Genomic DNA, 19,872 nt, shown 5'->3' on the forward strand with positions numbered 1-19,872 from the left:
ACAGGTCTATAATTGCTAGGCTTCCTTCTAGAACCCTTTTTAAACAATGGAACCACATGAGCAATACGCCAATCCTCCGGCACAATCCCCGTTTCTAATGACATATTAAAGATCTCCGTCAGAGCTCCTGCTATTTCTACACAAACCTCCCTCAAGGTCCTGGGGAATATCCTGTCAGGACCCGGAGATTTATCCACTTTTAAATTTCTTAAAAGCGCCAGTACCTCCACCTCTTTAATTGTCATAGGTTCCATAACTTCCTTACTTGTTTCCCACACCTTAGACAATTCAATATCCTTCTCCTTAGTGAATACCGAAGAGAAGAAATCATTCAAAATCTCTCCCATCTCCTTCGGTTCCACACATAGCTGACCACTCTGATTCTCTAAGGGGCTAATTTTATCCCTCACTATCCTCTTGCTTCTAATATAACTGTAGAAACCTTTCGGATTTACTTTCACCTTATTTGCCAAACCAACCTCGTATCTTCTTTTAGCTTTTCTAATCTCTTTCTTAAGATTCCTTTTACATTCTTTATATTCCTCGAGCAATTCCTTTACTCCATGCTGCCTGTATCTATTGTAGACATCCCTCTTTTTCTGAACCAAATTTCTAATATCCCTTGAAAACCATGGTGCTCTCAAACCTTTAACCTTTCCTTTCACCCTAACAGGAACATAAAGATTCTGTACCCTCATAATTTCGCCCTTAAATGACCTCCATTTCTCTATTACATCCTTCCCATAAAACAACTTGACCCAATCCACTCTCTCTAAATCCCTTCGCATCCCCTCAAAGTTAGCCTTTCTCCAATCAAAAATCTCAACTCTAGGTCCAGTCCTGTCCTTCTCCATAATTATATTGAAGCTAATGCTATTGTGATCACTGGACCTGAAGTGCTCCCCAACACATACATCTGTCAGCTGACCTATCGCATTCCCTAACAGGAGGTCCAACACTGCCCCATCTCTAGTCGGTACTTCTATGTATTGTTGCAAAAAACTATCCTGCACACATTTCACAAACTCTAAACCATCCAGCCCTTTTACAGAATGAGCTTCCCAGTCTACGTGTGGAAAATTAAAATCTCCCACAATCACCACCTTGTGTTTACTACAAATATCTGCTATCTCCTTACACATTTGCTTTTCCAACTCACGCGCCCCATTAGGTGGCCTATAATACACTCCTATCAGTGTTACTGCACCTTTCCCATTCTTCAATTCCACCCAAATGGCCTCCCTAGAGGAGCTCTCTAATCTATCCTTCCAAAGCACCGCCATAAGATTTTCTGAGACAAGCAATGCAACACCTCCTCCTCTGGCCCCTCCTACTCTATCACACCTGAAGCAACTAAATCCAGGAATATTTAGTTGCCAATCACACCCTTCCTGCAACCATGTTTCACTAATAGCTACAACATCATAATTCCAGGTATCAATCCACGCTTTAAGCTCATCCACCTTTCTTACAATGCTCCTAGCATTAAAATAGATACATTTAAGATACTCTCCATCTCCTCCTCTCTTTCCATCCCTAACAATGCATTCAAATTTATTATCCTTTTCTTTCTTCTCCCCTACATCTTCGGGCTGAGCGCATCCCTTCTCCATCAGCTGCCTTTCCTCCCTCACACACTGTCTATTTACTTGCTCCACTGGTGAACTAACCTCCTCTCCCATAGTCTCCTCAAATAGTCTCCCGCCCCCCCATCTTACTAGTTTAAAATCCGCCCTGTAGCCCTAGCAAACCTCCCCGCTAGGATATTGGTCCCCCCACGATTCAAGTGTAACCCGTCCTTCTTGAACAGGTCACTCCTGCCCCAGAAGAGGTCCCAATGATCCAGAAACTTGAATCCCTGCCCCCTGCTCCAATCCCACAGCCATGCATTCATCCTCCACCTAATTCTATTCCTACTCTCACTGTCGCGTGGCACAGGCAGTAATCCCGAGATTACTACCTTTGCGGTCCTTCTTCTTAACTGCCTTCCTAACTCCCTATACTCTCGTTTCAGGACCTAATCACTTTAAGAAATTCTGTAAGATTGGTTAGACATGACTTACCATGCGCAAAGTCATTCTGACTGTCCCTAATCAGTCCCTGTCTATCCAAATACTTGTATATCCGATCCCTTAGAATATCTTCCAATAACACTGATGTCAGGCTCACTGGACTGTAGTTTGCGGCTCAATTTTAGAGCCTTTCCTAAACAATAGGATGGCGTTAGCTATCCTCCAATTCTCCAGCACCTCACCTGTGGCTAAGGATGTTTTAAATATCTCTGTAAGGGCCTCTTCAATTTCTGTACTTACCTCCCACAGGGTCCAAAGGAACACCTTGTCAATCCCTGGTGATTTATCCATCTTAATTTGCCTCAAGAAAAATAACACCTGCTCCGTAATATGTATAGGGTCTTGACCTCAATGATGTGAGGCGATGCAGCATAGACTGTCTGTCTCTCGAATTAATATAGATGCAAAAAATCCATTTAAGATCTCTCCCCATCTCTTTTGGCTTCCCACATATATTACCACTCAGATCTTCCAGAGGACCAGTTTCGCCTTATGCTCTACTTTTGTTCTTAATATATCTGTAGAAACCCTTAGGATTTTCCTTTACCTTGTCTGCTAGAGCAACCTCGTGTCTTCTTTCATTTCTGATTTCCTTCTTAAATGTTCTCTTGCACTATTAATAGTCCTCAAGTACCTCATTTGTTCCAGCTTGCCTGTACCTGCTATGTGCCTTTTTCTTTAATCAGGGCCTCAATATATCTGGAAAACCAAGGTTCTCTAAACTTGTTACCCTTGCCTTTTATTCTGACAGGAACATACAAACTCTGTACTCTCAAAATATCACTCCCACTTACCAAGTACACCTTTGCCAAAAAACAATCTGTCTCATTCCACACTTGTCAGATCCTTCCTGATACCATCAAAAGTGGCCTTTCTCCAAGTTAGAATCTTAACCTGAGGATCTGACCTATCCTTTTCCATAATTATCTTGAAACTGATGGCCTTATGTTCATTAGATGCAAAGTGATCCCCCAACACAAATTTATGTCACCTGTCCTGTTCCATTCACTAATGGAACATTTACTATTGCACTCTCTCTAGTTGGGACTACTATGTACTGATTAATGAAATTTTCCTGAACATATTTGCAAAACTGTTTTCCATCTAGCTGTTTAGCAGTATGGGAGTCCCAATCAATATGTGGACAAGTTAAAATCACCCACTATTACAGCTTGTGTTTCTTGCAACAGTCTGCGATCTTTCAACAAAGTTGTTTTTCTAGATCTCGTGGACTGTTGGGTTGTCTGTAATATGCCATTAACCAGTCTTCCTCAGTACTGCCCTTAAAACCTCACTGGACGAGCTGTCCAGTCTGTCTGGCCTGAGCACCTCTGTGACTTTTTCCCTGACTAGTATTGCCACCCCTCCCCCTTTAATCCCTCCCACTTTATCATGTCAAAAACAACAGAACTCTGGAATATTGGGCTGGCAGTTGTTCCCCCTCCTACAACCAAGTTTCACTAATGCCTAGAAAGTCATAATTCCACTTGCTGATCCATGCACTAAGCTCTCTGTCTTTCCTAGAGTACTGTCTGCCCTGAAGTATATGAAGCTCAGAACATTGGTCCCACCATGCTCAGCCTTTTGATTCCTGACTTCGTTTGTCGGCTTAATATCATCTTTCTCCACAGCTCCTCTTCTATCTGTTCTGGTACTGTAGTTCACATCCCCATGCAACTTTAGATTAAACACTCCCCACTAACACTGCCAAATGTTCCTAAAGGGATCTTGGTCTACCTCCAGTTCAGGTACAAACCATCCTTTCTATACACATCCCACCTTCCCTGGAAGAGAGCCCAGTGATCCAAAAATCTGAAACTCCCTTCTTGCACCATCCACTTAGCCTCATGTTCAACTGTATGATCTTCCTAGTTCTGGCCTAACTGGCACGTGGCACAGGTAGCAATCTTGAAATCACTATCCTGGAGGTCTGTCCTATATCGTTACATGTAATTCCCTGAACTCACTTTGCAGGACCTCATTACTTTTAGCTGCTCACCCTCCCACTTAAAAATGATGTGGACTCGATTCAAGATGTCCCTGACCCTGCACCCAGGAGGCAACATAACATCTGGGGATCTCATTCTCTTCCACAAGATCTCCTTCTGTTACCCTAACAAACAAATAGTCTTATCACTACAGTTTGCCTCATTTCCTTCCTTCCCTTCTGAACCACAGACCCAAACTCTGTGCCAGAGACATGACTGCTGTGACTTTCCTCTGCTAGGTTATTCCCACCCTTTCCCAAAAGTATCCAAAGCTGTTTTAGAGAGGTACGTCCACAGAGGTACTATAGAACCATAGAACACTACAGCACAGTACAGGCCCTTCAGCCCTCCATGTTGTGCCGACCTATATAATCCTTAAAAAAATTAATAAACCCACACTACCCCATAACCCTCCTTTTTTTTTCATCCATGTGCCTGTCCAAGAGGCTCTTAAATACCCCTAATGTTTTAGCCTCCACCACCATCCCTGGCAAGTCATTCCAGGCACTCACAACCCTCTGTGTTTTTAAAAAAGAAAGAAAGAAAGAGAAAAAGAACACAAACAAGCAAGCAAACAAACAAAAAAAAAACTTGACCTGATGTCTCCCCTAAACTCTGCACTGGTTGCCTATCTACTCTTTCCCCCTCCTGATGGACACCTGGTTACCCGTGACCCGTACCTTTGGTGTAACTACCTCCCTATATGTCTTCTCTATCAACCCCTCAGCCTCTTGAATGATCTGGAGTTCATCCAGTTCCACTTCCAGCTCCTTAACATGGTCTGATAGAAGCTGCAGCTGGATGCACTTCTCGCAGGTGTAGTCATCAGGGACACTGGAGGTCTCCCTGTCTTCCCAAATCACATGAGGAGCATTTCACTATTAACACCTGACATCCTCATTGTTCTAGGTGTGCAAAAAGAAAGGAAGAAAGAATAAATAATGAAGTTAAAAAAAATCTACTTGTGACCTCTGCCTCTCCTAAGCCTCGATGTCCTAATGCATCAATTCCCCACGCGAACGCTGGTTCACTCACACAATAGCTGCTCCATCTAAACCTATCTTTGTTATATTGGCCCTTGCCAAGTGAATAATTATTCACAATCCAATCTCTCCTCAGGATCTGTGGCGTGCAAAAAATGCCGACTGCCCCAACTTGCTTCTTTTAAGCTCTCTCCACCAATGCTGTCTGACTTCTCCGGAGTATGTGATGCACAAAAACTTCATAAAGCAGCACTTTGTTTTTGCAGAGTCACTTTTCAACAATGAGAAAGTTTGTGTTACTATTTAGAAAGAAAAAAAAATTGGGTGCATTATAACTAGAGATTGGTTTCATAATCAAAAATATTTACCATTATTCATAATATACATGTTCTGCACAATTATGGCAAAAGTAGAGCGTATAACCATACAGTCCCTTCAACCCACAAGGTGTGCAGCCTTTTAATCTACAAGATCAATCTATCTAACACTTCCCTCCCACATCGCTTTCTCTTTTTCTTTCACTCATGTGTCTATTGAAGAATCCTCTTATAACTCCCTAATGTAGATGCCTGTGTCACCATCCCTGCTAGTGCATTCTACGCACTTACCACTCTTTTTTTTAAAATAAACCTACCCCTGACATCCCTGTAATGCTTTCCTCCAATCACTGTAAACTGATTCTCACTAATATTAGCCATTTTTGCTCTGGGCAAAAGTGCTCGGACTGGTTTCTCTGGAGCAATGGAGGCTGAGGGCATGGGTGACATGGTCAATTTTTCCTGAATGAAGCTTTTGGGTGCTGAAGGACGTGGCTTTAAAATATGCATTTTTAAAATAAAATGTGGGCTCCATTGAGTGCTGGATGCCTGATGCCTGTGCTTCCAGGGCTGATGGTGAAAGCAGATAGGAGAAGGTACTTAAGAGGGTGCTGTACTGTTCTCCGATGGCCACAGTCCTTGGGTCAGGGAATCTAAATGTATGTGTGTGCAGGTCTAAGGTGAGAGGGGAGAGATCTGAATATGTGTAGGAGCTGCCAGAGGCGGTGGGTACAATTACAGCATTTAAAATGCATTTGGTCAGGTACATGGATAGAAACAATTTAGGGGGCTTTGGGCTAAATGCAGTCAAATGGGACTAGCCCAGATAGGTGCCTTGTCCAACATGGACAGGTTAGGCTAGAGGGCCTGTATCCATGCTGTGAGTCAATGGCCTCGCTCTGTGACGAGGTGAGGAAACAGCAGAAAAACCATGGGTTTAAATCCTGGAGTGGGTGGGAATTGCAACACTCTAACCCCTGACCTGTAGCACTCACCTGTACCTGTAACAGATGATGAGCTTCTGCAGAGCCGAGCTGGGCCGTCCCAGGTGACATTTCCACCCCGCTACCTGGTCTGCACTTGCCTGAATCCTCAGCAGTCAGGCCTCTGCTTGAGTTGGGGAGGGTGTGGTGAGGCAGCACTTGGCTCTGTTCCTGCCTGCCCAACTCCGTGGTCACGGCATTGTTAAAATTTCTACGCGTTTTGATCAATGGGCAGTTGGAGCAGGTGTAGGCTTGGAGAGCAAACGGGTGTGTCCTGGGTGGAGGGTGGCAGCTGGGACATCCTTGTCCCTCAGAAACCTATTTGCTACTCCAACACGACCCCTGCCTTTCACCTGAGACCACTTTCCAACAGAAGCTGTCTGTTCCTCAGCATGGGCTCATTGTTTTAGTCAAGTTATACAGGTAATGAAAGTACATGTTCAGCTCAGGAATGAAACATTTAACACGTCTAGAATTTGGTTTTAGTATGTATTATACACAAAATGCTGGGGGAATCTATGGGGGAAGAAACCTTTTCCCAAAGATGCTGCGTGGCCTGCTGAGTTCCTGCAGCATTTTGTATGTGTTGTTCAGATTTCCAGCATCTGCAGATTTTCTCTTGTTTGTAAATATGTATTGTGCTTGGTTTGGAAACTGCAACTAATACCTGATGAATGATCTCAGCCCGAAAAGTTGGCAGTTTATTCTTTTCCAATGGTGCTGCCTGGCCTGCTGAGTTCTTTCAGTATTTTGTGTGTGTTGCTTGGATTTCCAGCATCTGCAGATTTCTCTTGTTTGTGATTGAATTAATACTGAAGCCAGATTGTGTTTCTGGTTACTGCCAGTTTCATGGAGAAATACCAGTCAGTTGCAGTGTATTTGTTGGAAACATTTTTTGATGGTGCTCTGCAATATTTATTATTTGGTATGGTTGTGCACCAAGGGGCTGGTTGGTTCTGATCAGTGGAGGCATTTAGAAATAGTGAAAAGGCCTTCTGAAGATATAAATTAATCCGAAAACTTTTAGATTATTTTGGGGAAATGGGGCACAGATTAGAAAGAACAATTGATGGTTCCCAATTTTATGGCTGAGGAAAGTTAAGGTGTTTTTCTTTCTTTGGATCATGCATTTTATCAACAAAGGACATTCATGATTCCTGTTCCTTGTGCTGTCTCTCTTTTAGAATGTTTTCTGAACCTTCCATATAACATCTAGCCTTTTCAAATCTTTTGAAATGATGTAGATTATTTAGATAATTAATCGTGTCCTAAAATGCTAGGGCAGAGGAATTGCATCTTAACAATCTGTGTATATGTCTATCCTAGTATTAATCTTGCACACTATTTACCCTAGTTTGTCAAGTTTGCAAACATCGAGGAAGACACTGCTTCATACCATCGACGCTATGATTTTTTTGTGTCTCGATTCAGCGCAATGTGCCATTCCTATCATGATGATCTGGATACCAGGACTAAGTGAGTACAAAAGGCTATTTCTGATTGTTTTAGAATCCTTTAATTCATGTTCAGATATAATCCATCATTGAATGTTGTTTTTTTGCAGAGGGTACAGTAAAATTTCCATAAAGAATTTTTCCTAATACTTTACAGATGGCATTCTGCATCAGTTAAATCTTGATCTGATTAATGCAGACAGGTTTTCACACAACTCTTTCACACAACTGACAGCAAGAGCTGCAGATCCCAGTTTTTAAAAATAAAACCCCTTAAAACATGAAATTTCTGTGATGAATAAGGGTGCTAATTTAAACCCTGGAAAATGTGCTAATTATTGCAGGAAAGTATTCAGATGACGCAAGTTGTGTTTCAGTAGTACTGTTTCTATTTTTGTTCATCTCAGTACCTTCTAACATGTTAAGTCTGTTCTCTGGTTTTGTGTTTAATTTGCAAGTTGACAGAGACTTGCAAAAGCAATCTTCATCTGCATTAGGACCTAATGATTTTCAGCATTTATTTTTCTTCAGAATGTGTACATGATTATTTAACTTTTGGATGTATACAAGTATATTAATTAATACTACTTTTAGTCTTCGGATTGGCATTAGAGTCACAAACTTTACAAACCGTATTCTAGGTTTTGGGATTCTTCCCTACATATCTTTGACTGTAATTGAAGCCTATAGCTATGGTGATAGGTAATTTATTAAATTTTTCACTGTAAGGGTTGGGGACAGAAGCAGTACCATCAGCACAATGCAATTTATTTATGTCTGCTATTCAGAATTTCATTATGACATTTCGCTGTCTTCGTATGCTTGTTTACTTTCCTTTGAATTCTAAATTATTTCAAACACTTGGTCAGCTTTTGAATATTTTAGGTTCTTCCATTACATGCTCTAAATTTTCAACCTCATCTTTAGTTAAGAAATTACTGATTGCATACAGGTCTGAAAATTAGTTGTCTTGTGAAGTGAAATGAGGCAGATTTTATTTTGTTTACCTAAACCAATGGACATTTGATTCTTTCCCCAGTAGGCCCTGTGGCACTGAGTCAATTGAAGTTAAAATTGAGACATTATACTTCTGTTTGGTTACTGAAAATAGGCAAATAAAGCTGAAGCACAAATCTCAAACAAGAGAAAATCTGCAGATGCTGGAAATCCAAGTGACACCCACAAAGTATGCTGGAGGAACTCAGCAGTCCAGGCAGCATCTATGGGGAAAAAAAGTACAGTTGACTTTTCAGGCCAAGACCCTTTGGTGGGACTGGAGAGAGAAAAAGATTAGGAGTAGATTTGAAAGGTGGGGGGAGAGAAGAGTGAAACACAAGGTGATTGGTGAAACCGGAAGGGGGAAGGATGAAGTAAAGAGCTGGGAAGTTGACTGGTCGAAGAGATACAGGGCTGGAGAAGGGGGAATCCAATAGGAGAGAACAAAAGGCCATGGAAGAAAGAAAAATGGGGAGGAGCACCAGAGGGAGGTGATGGGCAGACAAGGAGATAATGTGAGGGGGGATGGGGGATGGTGAAGGAGGAGTAGGTGTATTATCAGAAGCCAGAGAAATTGATGTTCATGCCATTAGGTTGGAGGTGACCCAGACAGAATATAAGGTGTTTTTCCTCTAACCTGCATGTAGCCTCATGTCGACAGTAGAGGAGGCCATGGATTGACGTACCAGAATGGGAAGAGGAATTGAAATGGATGGCCACTGGGAGATCCGGCTTCTTCTGGCAGACAGAGCGCAGGTGCTCGGTGAAGCGGTGTCCCGATCTGTGTCGGTCTCACCGATCTACAGGAGGCCATACTGGGAACACCAGTCACAGTATATGACCTCAACAGACTCAAAGATGACATGTCGCCTCTCCTGGAAGGACCATCTGAGGCCCTGAATGGTAGTGAGGGAGGAGGTATAGGGGCAGGTGTAGCACTTATTCCGCTTGCAAGGATAAGTACCAGGAGGGAGATCAGTGGGGAGGGACGAATGGACATGTGAGCGCTTGGTGGTGGGATCCCATTGGAGATGGTGGAAGTTCTGGGGAATTATGTGCTGCATGCGCAGGCTGGTGGGGTGATAGGTGAGGACAAGAGGAATCCTATCCCTGGTAGGGTGACGGGAGGATGACATAAGAGCAGATGTGTATGAAATGGGAGAGACTCAGTTGAGGGCAGCGTTGATGGTGGAGGAAGGGAAGCACCTTTCTTTGAAAAAGGAGGACATGTCTTTCATTCTAGAATGAAAAGCCTCATCCTGGGAACAGATGAAATGGAGGAATTTTTACAAGTCTGTTCTGATTTACCCAAGTGTCGAAACACTAATAAGGTTAATTGCCAACTTTAGTTCCCATATGTTTATTATTTTGTTACTAGTTAAAATTTTTTGTTGTTTTCATCATCTAGGTAATTAACTTAGATTCATTGTGCAAATCTACCCAAGCTACTACCGTGCATCTGCAGTGTTGATTTCCTCTTGATGGAAACTTGCTCAGAAATGTATGCATGATGCAGGGCAAATCTAACTTGGCAAAATGCTTCCATATTGGACACTTTCCTCCTGAAGCAACCAGATGTCAAGCAACATTTACTAATTACCTATTCTCTAGTGCTTTTTTGTAGGTTCTTTGAGGACTTTTTGGTTCTTGACTCTTATAATCTTTGTCTAAATCTGGAGCGAGCTTATTTTGGGGTTTTTGGACAACTCCTGCATTAATATCCTATCTGCAAGAATCTTCAGTTATTTAATCAATAATGTGCCCTCTATTATTAAATAGTGGAATGCTTGCTGGTGGTTTACACTCATATTTTTAACTTCTAACACCTTGATGAGTACTGTTACATACTTAAAATATTCATTACCAATGTTACAAACCCGCCAGAGTTCGCTAGGTGACATGGGCACAAAATCCTTGGCTTCTACATTATCTAGCATTCCTTAGGAAATTTGAGCATTTATTTCTCCTATAACTTGGTGTGGTGGTGAAATTGTTAACAGCTTGGATTTCAGAAACTCTGGAGGATGCAGAAGAAAAATTTTACGAGATTGCACTGCAGAATTTTCTGCTGCAACAAGTTTTGTTTCATCACATTTATTCAGCTGATAAAGTCATGGTTAATGAAAAGCATTTAATTAATCAACCTTTGCTTAATTTGTCAACCTTAGTTTGCTTAATTATCAAACTTTACTTCAAATGCCACATTGATGGAAAACTAAATTAGCCTGAAAGCAATCTTGTTTACAAAGATTTGTAGCGTGTTTGATAAGTAATGGCAGTCTGCACTTCTGATCCTGAATTGGACCAACTATTTATGCTGTTATTTTATCTTTATGTATTTGAATATTTGCTTGAAATTAAAAGGGGTAAAATGGATGTAATTTAAAAATATATAGGTGATTCTACGTCAATGAAATGGGGAAATGCCTTTCTGATACACTGACCCAGTGTAAGAAAACATTATGGTTTAGTGGTTATAAATGCAGCTCCATGATGTGATGTGGGACCTGGAGATTAAGATTATGTACTTGTGAAATCATTATCACTCTTTCTAATTGTAATGAACCAGTGTGCCACTGAAGCTAGGATTCTGCAGCAGAGTGAGTGGATTTCATGTGTGCAGTGGTCTTTCCACACAAAATTTTCCCAACAGAATTCTTTTGTAAACCTCATTCCACCACCTGCTTGTTCGTCCAGATCGCTTGGCTAATATGCTGCAGCAAAGCAGAAAGGAATTAGTGGTTCCTTTCCAAGCAGTGAAGAAACTTGATGGAATACCTGGAAATTTATATTCCTTTTAAAATAACACTTTTCAAACATTTAAAGGGGGAAGTAAAGAAAAGCTGCAATATCCATTGCCTGCACAAAAACTTGACAATCACTGCTGGGTGATTTGTATGCAGTGGTTGAAAAACTCTAATAAAACAAATTTATTCTTTGAACAATGGAATGTCTGGACCCTTTCTCCTGAGAGGAGAGCAGCTCTTCATGCAACCAGCCTATCACAATAGCACTATAGGAGGTGAGATGGGAGAAAATTCCATCTCTGAGCTGGACAGTCAATAACTTACGTAAAGATGAAGTCGGGTCCGTAGAATTCATTTGTGATCGGCCAGATTTTTCCTAAAAACAACTTGGTTTCCTGTTGGCCTGAATAAGCAGCTTCTGAAGCCCCTCAGTTCCTTGAGACATTTTATGATGGTTAGTGCCTGTGCAGCAGCATGGCCACAGCAGTAGAAAGTAATCCCCTGAACTACACCTCATTAACTGCTGAACTCACCCCGTGTTTCATAGTTGAGTTTGGTAAGAGGTGGCAGCAAAGTGGAAAAGCACTGGAACAATGTGGAATGAACGAGCAGCAATGTCCATCACTAATAAACCAATGGATGTAAAACAAATGTATTTGCACTTCATACAAATTTTGGAACATGATTGACCACTGCCAGCCAGACATTTTGGGGGTGGCAGAATTAACAGAGCTATGTGTGGCGTGGATTTTTGGACAAGCCAAAGACTGATTGATATCAGTAATGTTCTGTCTCCCCAGAGCACAGCCCTCCTCCCTCCCTCACCCCCACAAGCTCAGCAGCATAGATTTAAGCATAATAAAGAGCAAGCACATTGGCATCAATATTGCTTAGTATCAACTTGTCACTTGTGAACTAACATTGGATTTGGTTCAGAGATATAGCCATTATTACAGCTAAATTAGTGCTGGGACAACACTAACTGTATCAGGATTGATTAGAAACATTAAAAAAAACCTACAGCAGAATGCAGGCCCTTCAGCCCACAATGTTGTGCCGAACATGTACTTTAGAAATTACCTAAGGTTACCCATAGCCCTCTGTTTTTCTAAGCTCCATGTACCTATCCAAGAGTCTCTTAAAATACCCTATCGTATCCGCCTCTACCACCGTCGCTGGCAGCCCATTCTACGCACTCACCACTCTGCGTTTTTTAAAAAAAAACTTACCCCTGACATCTCCTCTATACCTACTTCTAAGCCCTCGCGTTAGCCATTTCAGCTCTGGGAAAAAGCCTCTTGACTAACCACACGATCAATGCCTCTCATCATGGAGCACAGTGCTCCAAGTGGGGTCTGACCAGGGTCCTATATCGCTGTAACATTACCTCTCGGCTCCTAAACTCAATCCCACGATTGATGAAGGCCAATACGCCATACACCTTCTTAACCACACAGTCAACCTGCTCAGCAGCTGTAAGTGTCCTATGGACTCTGTGATGAAATATGATTTTAGTTCTCCCTCAACAACAGACAGAAAGTGTTTGTGGAATTCCACAACTTTATTTCATAAATTCAAGCACCCACAGAGCAAGGTGCAATGAGAATGGAGGAAAGCGCAGGGCACGTGGAAGAGGAGGACAGGCATAGAAGTTTTGCACTACACCTTCTCCCAAGCTTTCAAATGCCTGATTTCTGTGAAGCCCATACATACGAGTGAGAATTTGGGAGAACGTTGGCATGAATTTGCTGTTTGGCTGCAGGCATCTTCTGCTTTCTGAGAATTTGGTTTTTACCTGCATTTATGACTTGAACTATTTGTGTTTATGGACAGTTAACAGGAACGGAACATTGATGCAACCTGGGAGGGGTAGTCTTGATACTGAAAACAAAGTAAAGATGTTTGGCACCTGACATTATCTACAGACTGTACAAATTTGGTCAAACCTCCCTTCAATCAGTCCTAACACTTGTGAACATTCCACATAAATTCTAATGAAATACTACAAAACTCTTTGAATCACTTTCATGAGAATTATCCAAATTTCTATGTGACTTGTTATCTTTTTATAATCCCTTAACATTTGTTCAATTGACAGGTAACATAATTGAGCACCCTTCCTATTTCTTATCTATACTCTTACACTTGGCTTCTCAGGCTTTATTTATTCCTATTGAATCCTCTGGACATTAGTTTCTTTAATGATTATGTTAGCAGCATCTGTCCTGTTACTGGAGTGTCATTTTAAAGGTCCATCCCATTAATAGTTTAAGACAACAAACTTGATGTTTCTTATTTTTTAAAGCAAGCAACCAAGTTTTTGTTCAGGTGTTTATTGTATTAAGAATATTTGGTGATCATGTTATATATTTCTGCATTCTTTATTTCCAAAATAATACATTGTGTCCTTTGTTTACTTGACTACTCCACTGCGGTGTAGTTACAGCTACAGAAAAATCTCATCACCTTGGTGCTCCTCGACCTGTTCTGGTGCTAGCCTAGCAAATTTTATTGGCTTTTGAAGGTTGCCCCTGTTAATACCCAAACATGTTTAATGTTTTTATATGTTACACAACAGTATATTTCCACTAGTAGAATGGGAAATACATCAGCATTCCTGAGCTCGGGCTGCAAGCCACTGTCCTGACGTCTGTCTGGGTCCCCAGCTCACACTGTGGACTAATCAGTGCATTTGATGCCAAACAATTAAGCTTTCTAAATAATCTGCCGCTGGATTTAAAATTTTTTATTACTGTCTTGATCATTTATATTTTGATTTAAAATGATTCTCTAATTATGCAGACTACTATCACAATAACTTGTAAATGTAATTTTTTAATATAGCATGTGACTTTTTAATATATTATTGTGTTTAGATTATTGTGGAAGCTTCTCTGAATTGAGATTTATTAAAGAGTGCAATCAAATTAGAAGTTGGTGTAAGGATAGGAAATTCTATAATACTTAAGCATGTTATATCAGATTGAAGATTTGTAAACAGCCAGGGATCAGTGTTTGGACGCCATGGTAGCACAGCGATTAGCACGACACTATTGCAGAGTTTGGAGTTCGATTCTGACTTTGTAAGTTATAGAGTCTGTGACAGTTTGCTCCCACACTCCAAAAGATGTACTGATTAGTAGAATAATTAATTCTTGAAATTGTCCCTTGATTAAGCTAGGGTTAAAGCGGGATTTGCTGAGCAGTGCAGTTCAAAGAGCTGGAAAGGCCTATGTGGTGCTGTATCTTAATCAATTAATCGATCGATAGAATAAGAAATAAGAGCAGGAGTAGGTCATCTGGCTCATCAAGCTAGCTCCACCATTCAGTAAGGTCGGGGCTGATCTGGCTGTGTACTCAGCTCCACCAATTATTGCCCCCAATAACCCTTAATACTCCTGCTATGCAGCAATCTATCTGTATCTTAAATATATTTAGTGCCTGCCTTGTTTTGTTCTGCTTTCTTTTTATCTATGTCAAACAATTGATTTTAAACTTGGCAGAAAAAGCCTGAAATTTCAATATGCAGACCATAAGACTGTAAGGTATAGAAGCAAAATTAGGCCATTTGACCCATTGAGTCTGCGCCACCATTTCAACATGGCTGAACCATTTCCCTCTCAGCTCCAGTCACCTGCCTTCTCCCCGTGTCCCTTCATGCCCTGACTAATCAAGGATCTATCAACCACTGCCTTAAATATACCCAACAACTGTGACAATGAATTTCACAGGTTCACCACCCTAACCCTAAACAAATTCCTCCTAAATGGTTCTTCTTTTCTGAGTACAGTCCCAGAGCCTTCAAATACTCTTCATATGAATAAGCATTTCAATCCTGGAATCATTTCCTTTGAATCCTCTCCAAAGTTAGTACATCCTTTTTTTAGATAAGAGGCCTAAAACTGTTCACAATATTCCAAGTGAGACCTCTCTGAGGGCTTATAGATCCTCAATATTATATCCTTGCTTTTATATTCTTGTCCTTTTGAAATGAATGCTAATATTTGCCATCCTCACCAATGACTCAACCTGCAAATTAACCTTTGGGGAGTCCTGTGCGAGTCTGCTAAGTCCAACTGTAGCCTCTCTGCTTCCTCAAATCTACCTGCCCCTCCACCTATCTTCATATCGTCTGCAAACTTGGCCAAAAAGCCATCAATTCCATCATCCAAATCATAGACACATAACATGAAAAGATTGTGAGAATGGGCAAATAAGTGGCAGATGGAATACAATGTCGTGAAATGTATGGTCATACACTTTGGTAGAAGGAACAAAAGCATAGACTATCTTCTAAATAGTGAGAAAATTCAATAATCTGAGGAGTGAAGAGAGTTGGGAGTCCCTTAAAAAAAATCTGCTGGAATTCCTTGAGGAGATTCATTTTCTTGCAGGCATTCTCAGTAAATCCAAGAACTATAATCTGTGAAAGACCACACCCAACAGGGTGGACAGACAACCAATGTGCAAAAGGCAACAAGCTGTGCAAATGCAAAAGAAAAATAAATAAGAGAACAGGAGATGAGGAATCCTTGAAAGTGAGTCCACAGGTTGTGGGAAGAGGTCAGTGATGGAACAAGAGAAGTTGAATGAAGTCATCCTCACTGGTTCAAGAGCGTGATGGCTGAGGGGTTATAACTTGGGAGTCCTCGTGCAGGATTCCCTGAAGGTTAAGTTAGAGCTGAGGAAGGCAAATACAATGTTAGCATTCATTTCAAAAGGACTAGAACATAAAAGCAAGTATATAATGCTGAGGCTGTGTAAGGCACTGGTGAAACTCACTTGGAGTATTGTGACAACACACAAAATGCTGGTGGAACACAGCAGGCCAGGCAGCATCTATAAGGAGAAGCACTGTCGATGTTTCGGGCTGAGACCTTCATCAGGACTAACTGAAAGGAAAGATAGTACGAGATTTGAAAGTAGTGGGGGGAGGGGAAAATGTGAAATGATAGGAGAAGACCAGAGGGGGTGGGATGAAGCTAAGAGTTGGAAAGGTGATTGGCAAAAGTGATACAGAGCTGGAGAAGGGAAAGGATCATGGACGGGAGGCCGCGGGAGAAAGAAAGGGGGGTGGGGTGAGCACCAGAGGCAGAGTGATGGGCAGAGAGAGAGAAAAAACAAACAACTAAATATGTCAGGGATGGGGTAAGAAGAGGAGGAGGGAAGTTAGAGAAGTCAATGTTCATGCGTGCAGGTTGGAGGCTACCCAGCCGGTATATAAGGTGTTGTTCCTCCAACCTGAGTTTGGATTCATTTTGACAATAGAGGAGGTCATGGATAGACATATCAGAATGGGAATGGGACGTGGAATTAAAATGTGTGGCCACTGGGAGATCCTGCTTTTTCTGGTGGACCGAGCATAGGTGTTCAGCGAAACGGTCTCCCAGTCTGCGTCGGGTCTCACCAATATATAAAAGACCACACCGGGAGCACCGGACGCAGTATACCACACCAGGCCACTGTGTCCTAAGTCAACGAGCTCAGCATGTGTGCAGGAGGCAGCACCAATGCAGTCGTTGATGCAGCGAAGGAAAAGAGGGGGATGGATACCCGTATAGACTTGGAACATGGACTGTTCCACAAAGCCAACAAAAAGGCAGGCATAACTGGGACCCATGCGGGTGCCCATAGCTACACCCTTGATTTGGAGGAAGTGGGAGGAGCCAAAGGAGAAGTTATTGAGAGTAAGAACTAATTCCGCTAGACGGAGGAGAGTGGTGGTAGAGGGGAATTGGTTAGGTTTGGAATCCAAAAAGAAGTGAAGAGCTTTGAGACCGTCCTGGTGGGGGATGGAGGTATGTAGGGACTGGACGTCCATGGTGAAAATAAGGCGGTGGGGGCCAGGGAACTTAAAATCATTGAAAAAATTCAAACTGTTAGAAGTGTCACAAACATAGGTGGGAAGAGATTGAACAAGGGGGTATAAGACAGTGTCAGGGTATGCAGAAATGAGTTCGGTGGGCAGGAGCAAGCTGAGCTACCTGGACAGGCAGGTTTGGGGATCTTGGGTAAGAGGTAGAAATGGGAAGTGCGGGGTGTGGGAACTATGAGGTTGGTGGTAGTGGATGGGAGATCCCCAGAGCTGATAAGGTTGGTGATGGTATAGGAGACAGTGGTCTGGTGCTCCTTATTGGGGTCATGATCAAGGGGTAAATAAGAGGAGGTATCAGAGAATTGTTACTGTGCCTCGGCCAGGTAGAGGTCAGTACGCCAGACAACAGCAGCTCCCCCCTTATCAGCGGATTTTATAATGACGTTGGGATTGGTGCGGAGGGAGCGGAGAGCAGAGCTATCGGAAGGAGTGAGGTTGGAATTGGAACAGGGTGTGGTGAAGTATTGTGAACAGTTTTAGGCTCCTTATCTAAGGAAGGATGTGTGGACATTGGATAGGGTTCAGAGGAGTTTCACGAGAATGATTCTGGGAATGAAAGGCTTAACATATGGGGAGTGTTTGGCTCTATGAATTTAGAAGAACGAAGGGGGATTTCATTGAAACCTACTGAATGTTGAAAGACTGAGAAAGAGTAAACATGGAGCTGATATTTCCTATACTGGGGGAGTCTAGAACCGGAGGGCACAGCCTCCTAATAAAGGGCATCCTTTAGAATGGAGATAAGAAGCCAGCGACTGGTGAATCTCTGTAATTCACTGCCACAGGTGGCTATGGAAGCCGTCTTTGGGTTTATTTATTTATTACTGAGGTTGATAAGTTCTTGATTTGTCAGGACAAAATAGGTTGTGGGGAGAAGGCAGGAGAATGGGGTTGAGAGGGAGAGGCGAATCCGCCACGATGAAATTGCAGAGCAGACTCAATGGGCTGAATGGCCTAAATCTGCTCCTGCCAATTGTGGAATGCAAAACAAATTAATCAATAGTGCAAATGACAGTACCAAAACTTATTGCAAAATGATGTGACTTTTTTGCGAGTAAATCGGTAATACACTTAATAGTTTTAAAGGGGGTAGAAAAACACTTTTGCTTCAAGGCAAGTGTTAAACTAGGAGATTTATGATTTGGTCTGAAAAACTATAGCATCTTAGGTTTTATAATTAGATGGTACAGAATATAAAAGAAGCAATGGCAAACCTTTACCTGTCTTTGTTAGCATCCTGTTAGAATATTCTGCCCAATCTTGGACATTCTTCTGTAGCAAAGGTGAAGGTTTAAGAGATTTGCTGAAGTGAATGTGGAATAAATTATGTTCACGAAGGGATGTGTAGTGAAAGATTTTAATAAGTATAGTTGTTAGGATATGCTGTATCTATCTAAGAAAATGTAAAAAAAAACTGACTGAGTTCATAATTTTCTTCAAACGGAGCTCATGGGATGTGGAAATAGAAGTAATTGAGACCAAATGATTGCACAGATATTTTAGCTTTTTATGTATTTTCCAGTGATCAAAATGCATTGGCTCATTTAAATAACCATATTACAAAGTACTTGTAGAAGAGAATGATATGAATTATTAAAATGTGAATGGGTTTGGTTCTGCCTTTATGAATATGAATTTGAAGTTGCATTTTGAAGTCATGATCTGTAGAAACTTTGCTACAGACTTGAAGGCTAAAATGGATGATCATTGTAACGATTAACTTTGTTTTGTTGACAGGATCAGGATTGCAGGCATAAAAGGCATTCAAGGTGTCGTACGGAAAACGGTGAATGATGAGCTCCAAACTATAATCTGGGAGCCTCAACACATGGATAAGATTGTTCCTTCACTACTTTTCAACATGCAAACAACAGAGGAACTTGACAGGTTAGGATGCAACAAGAGGGGAATTGAACAGTGTTATGAAAGTCTTTGAAGTATGGTAGTTTGTAGTTGCTGTTTCCTTCGCAAAGTGGAAGCAGGTTTAGTTTATAATTATTGCCTTTTGATATTATTACATACGAAGGTGGTCGGTGAGATGTAGCCTTCAGCCTTCTTTGATGTTAAGAATTGTAGACCTCTTTCTCTCTGAGAAATCTCCAGAACATATTATTCCATTAAAATTGGTGATTTTATAGGTTTTTGGTCCTTGCCAAAAACCTCTCATGCCTCTCAGTGTAATGGGATAATCAAACAGAAGCAAACTATTGTGGTTGATCTTGCAGCCTACAACACTTTCATAGTAGAATGGCCAAGCTCCAGCACTACTTCAGCTGTGTTCTGTGTTTCTGTCCACTCTTCTCACTTTGGAAATCCATTGGCTACATCCACCAATCTGGACAAGCCGGCGAGCACTGTGAGGGTCATGTTTTTTGACTTCTCCAGTGTGTTCAACACCATCCGCCCTGCTCTGCTGGGTGAGAAGCTGACAGTGATGCAGGTGGATGCTTCCCTGGT

At 41.7% G+C, this 19,872-nt stretch overlaps 1 protein-coding gene across 7 annotated transcripts in view; it reads left to right on the plus strand.

Moving 5' to 3' along the window:
• LOC132399553 (protein EFR3 homolog A-like) overlaps nt 1-19,872 on the plus strand; it is a 154,625-nt gene that overhangs the window by 60,884 nt on the left and 73,869 nt on the right. For all 7 annotated transcript variants that reach the window (XM_059980036.1, XM_059980081.1, XM_059980072.1 and 4 more), the window contains 2 exons: nt 7,698-7,819; nt 19,153-19,302. In XM_059980036.1, coding sequence (XP_059836019.1) covers nt 7,698-7,819; nt 19,153-19,302 — 272 coding nt within the window. The remainder of the gene's footprint in view (nt 1-7,697; nt 7,820-19,152; nt 19,303-19,872) is intronic.

This window comes from Hypanus sabinus, chromosome 1 (assembly GCF_030144855.1).
Source record: "Hypanus sabinus isolate sHypSab1 chromosome 1, sHypSab1.hap1, whole genome shotgun sequence".
NCBI lineage: Eukaryota > Metazoa > Chordata > Chondrichthyes > Myliobatiformes > Dasyatidae > Hypanus > Hypanus sabinus.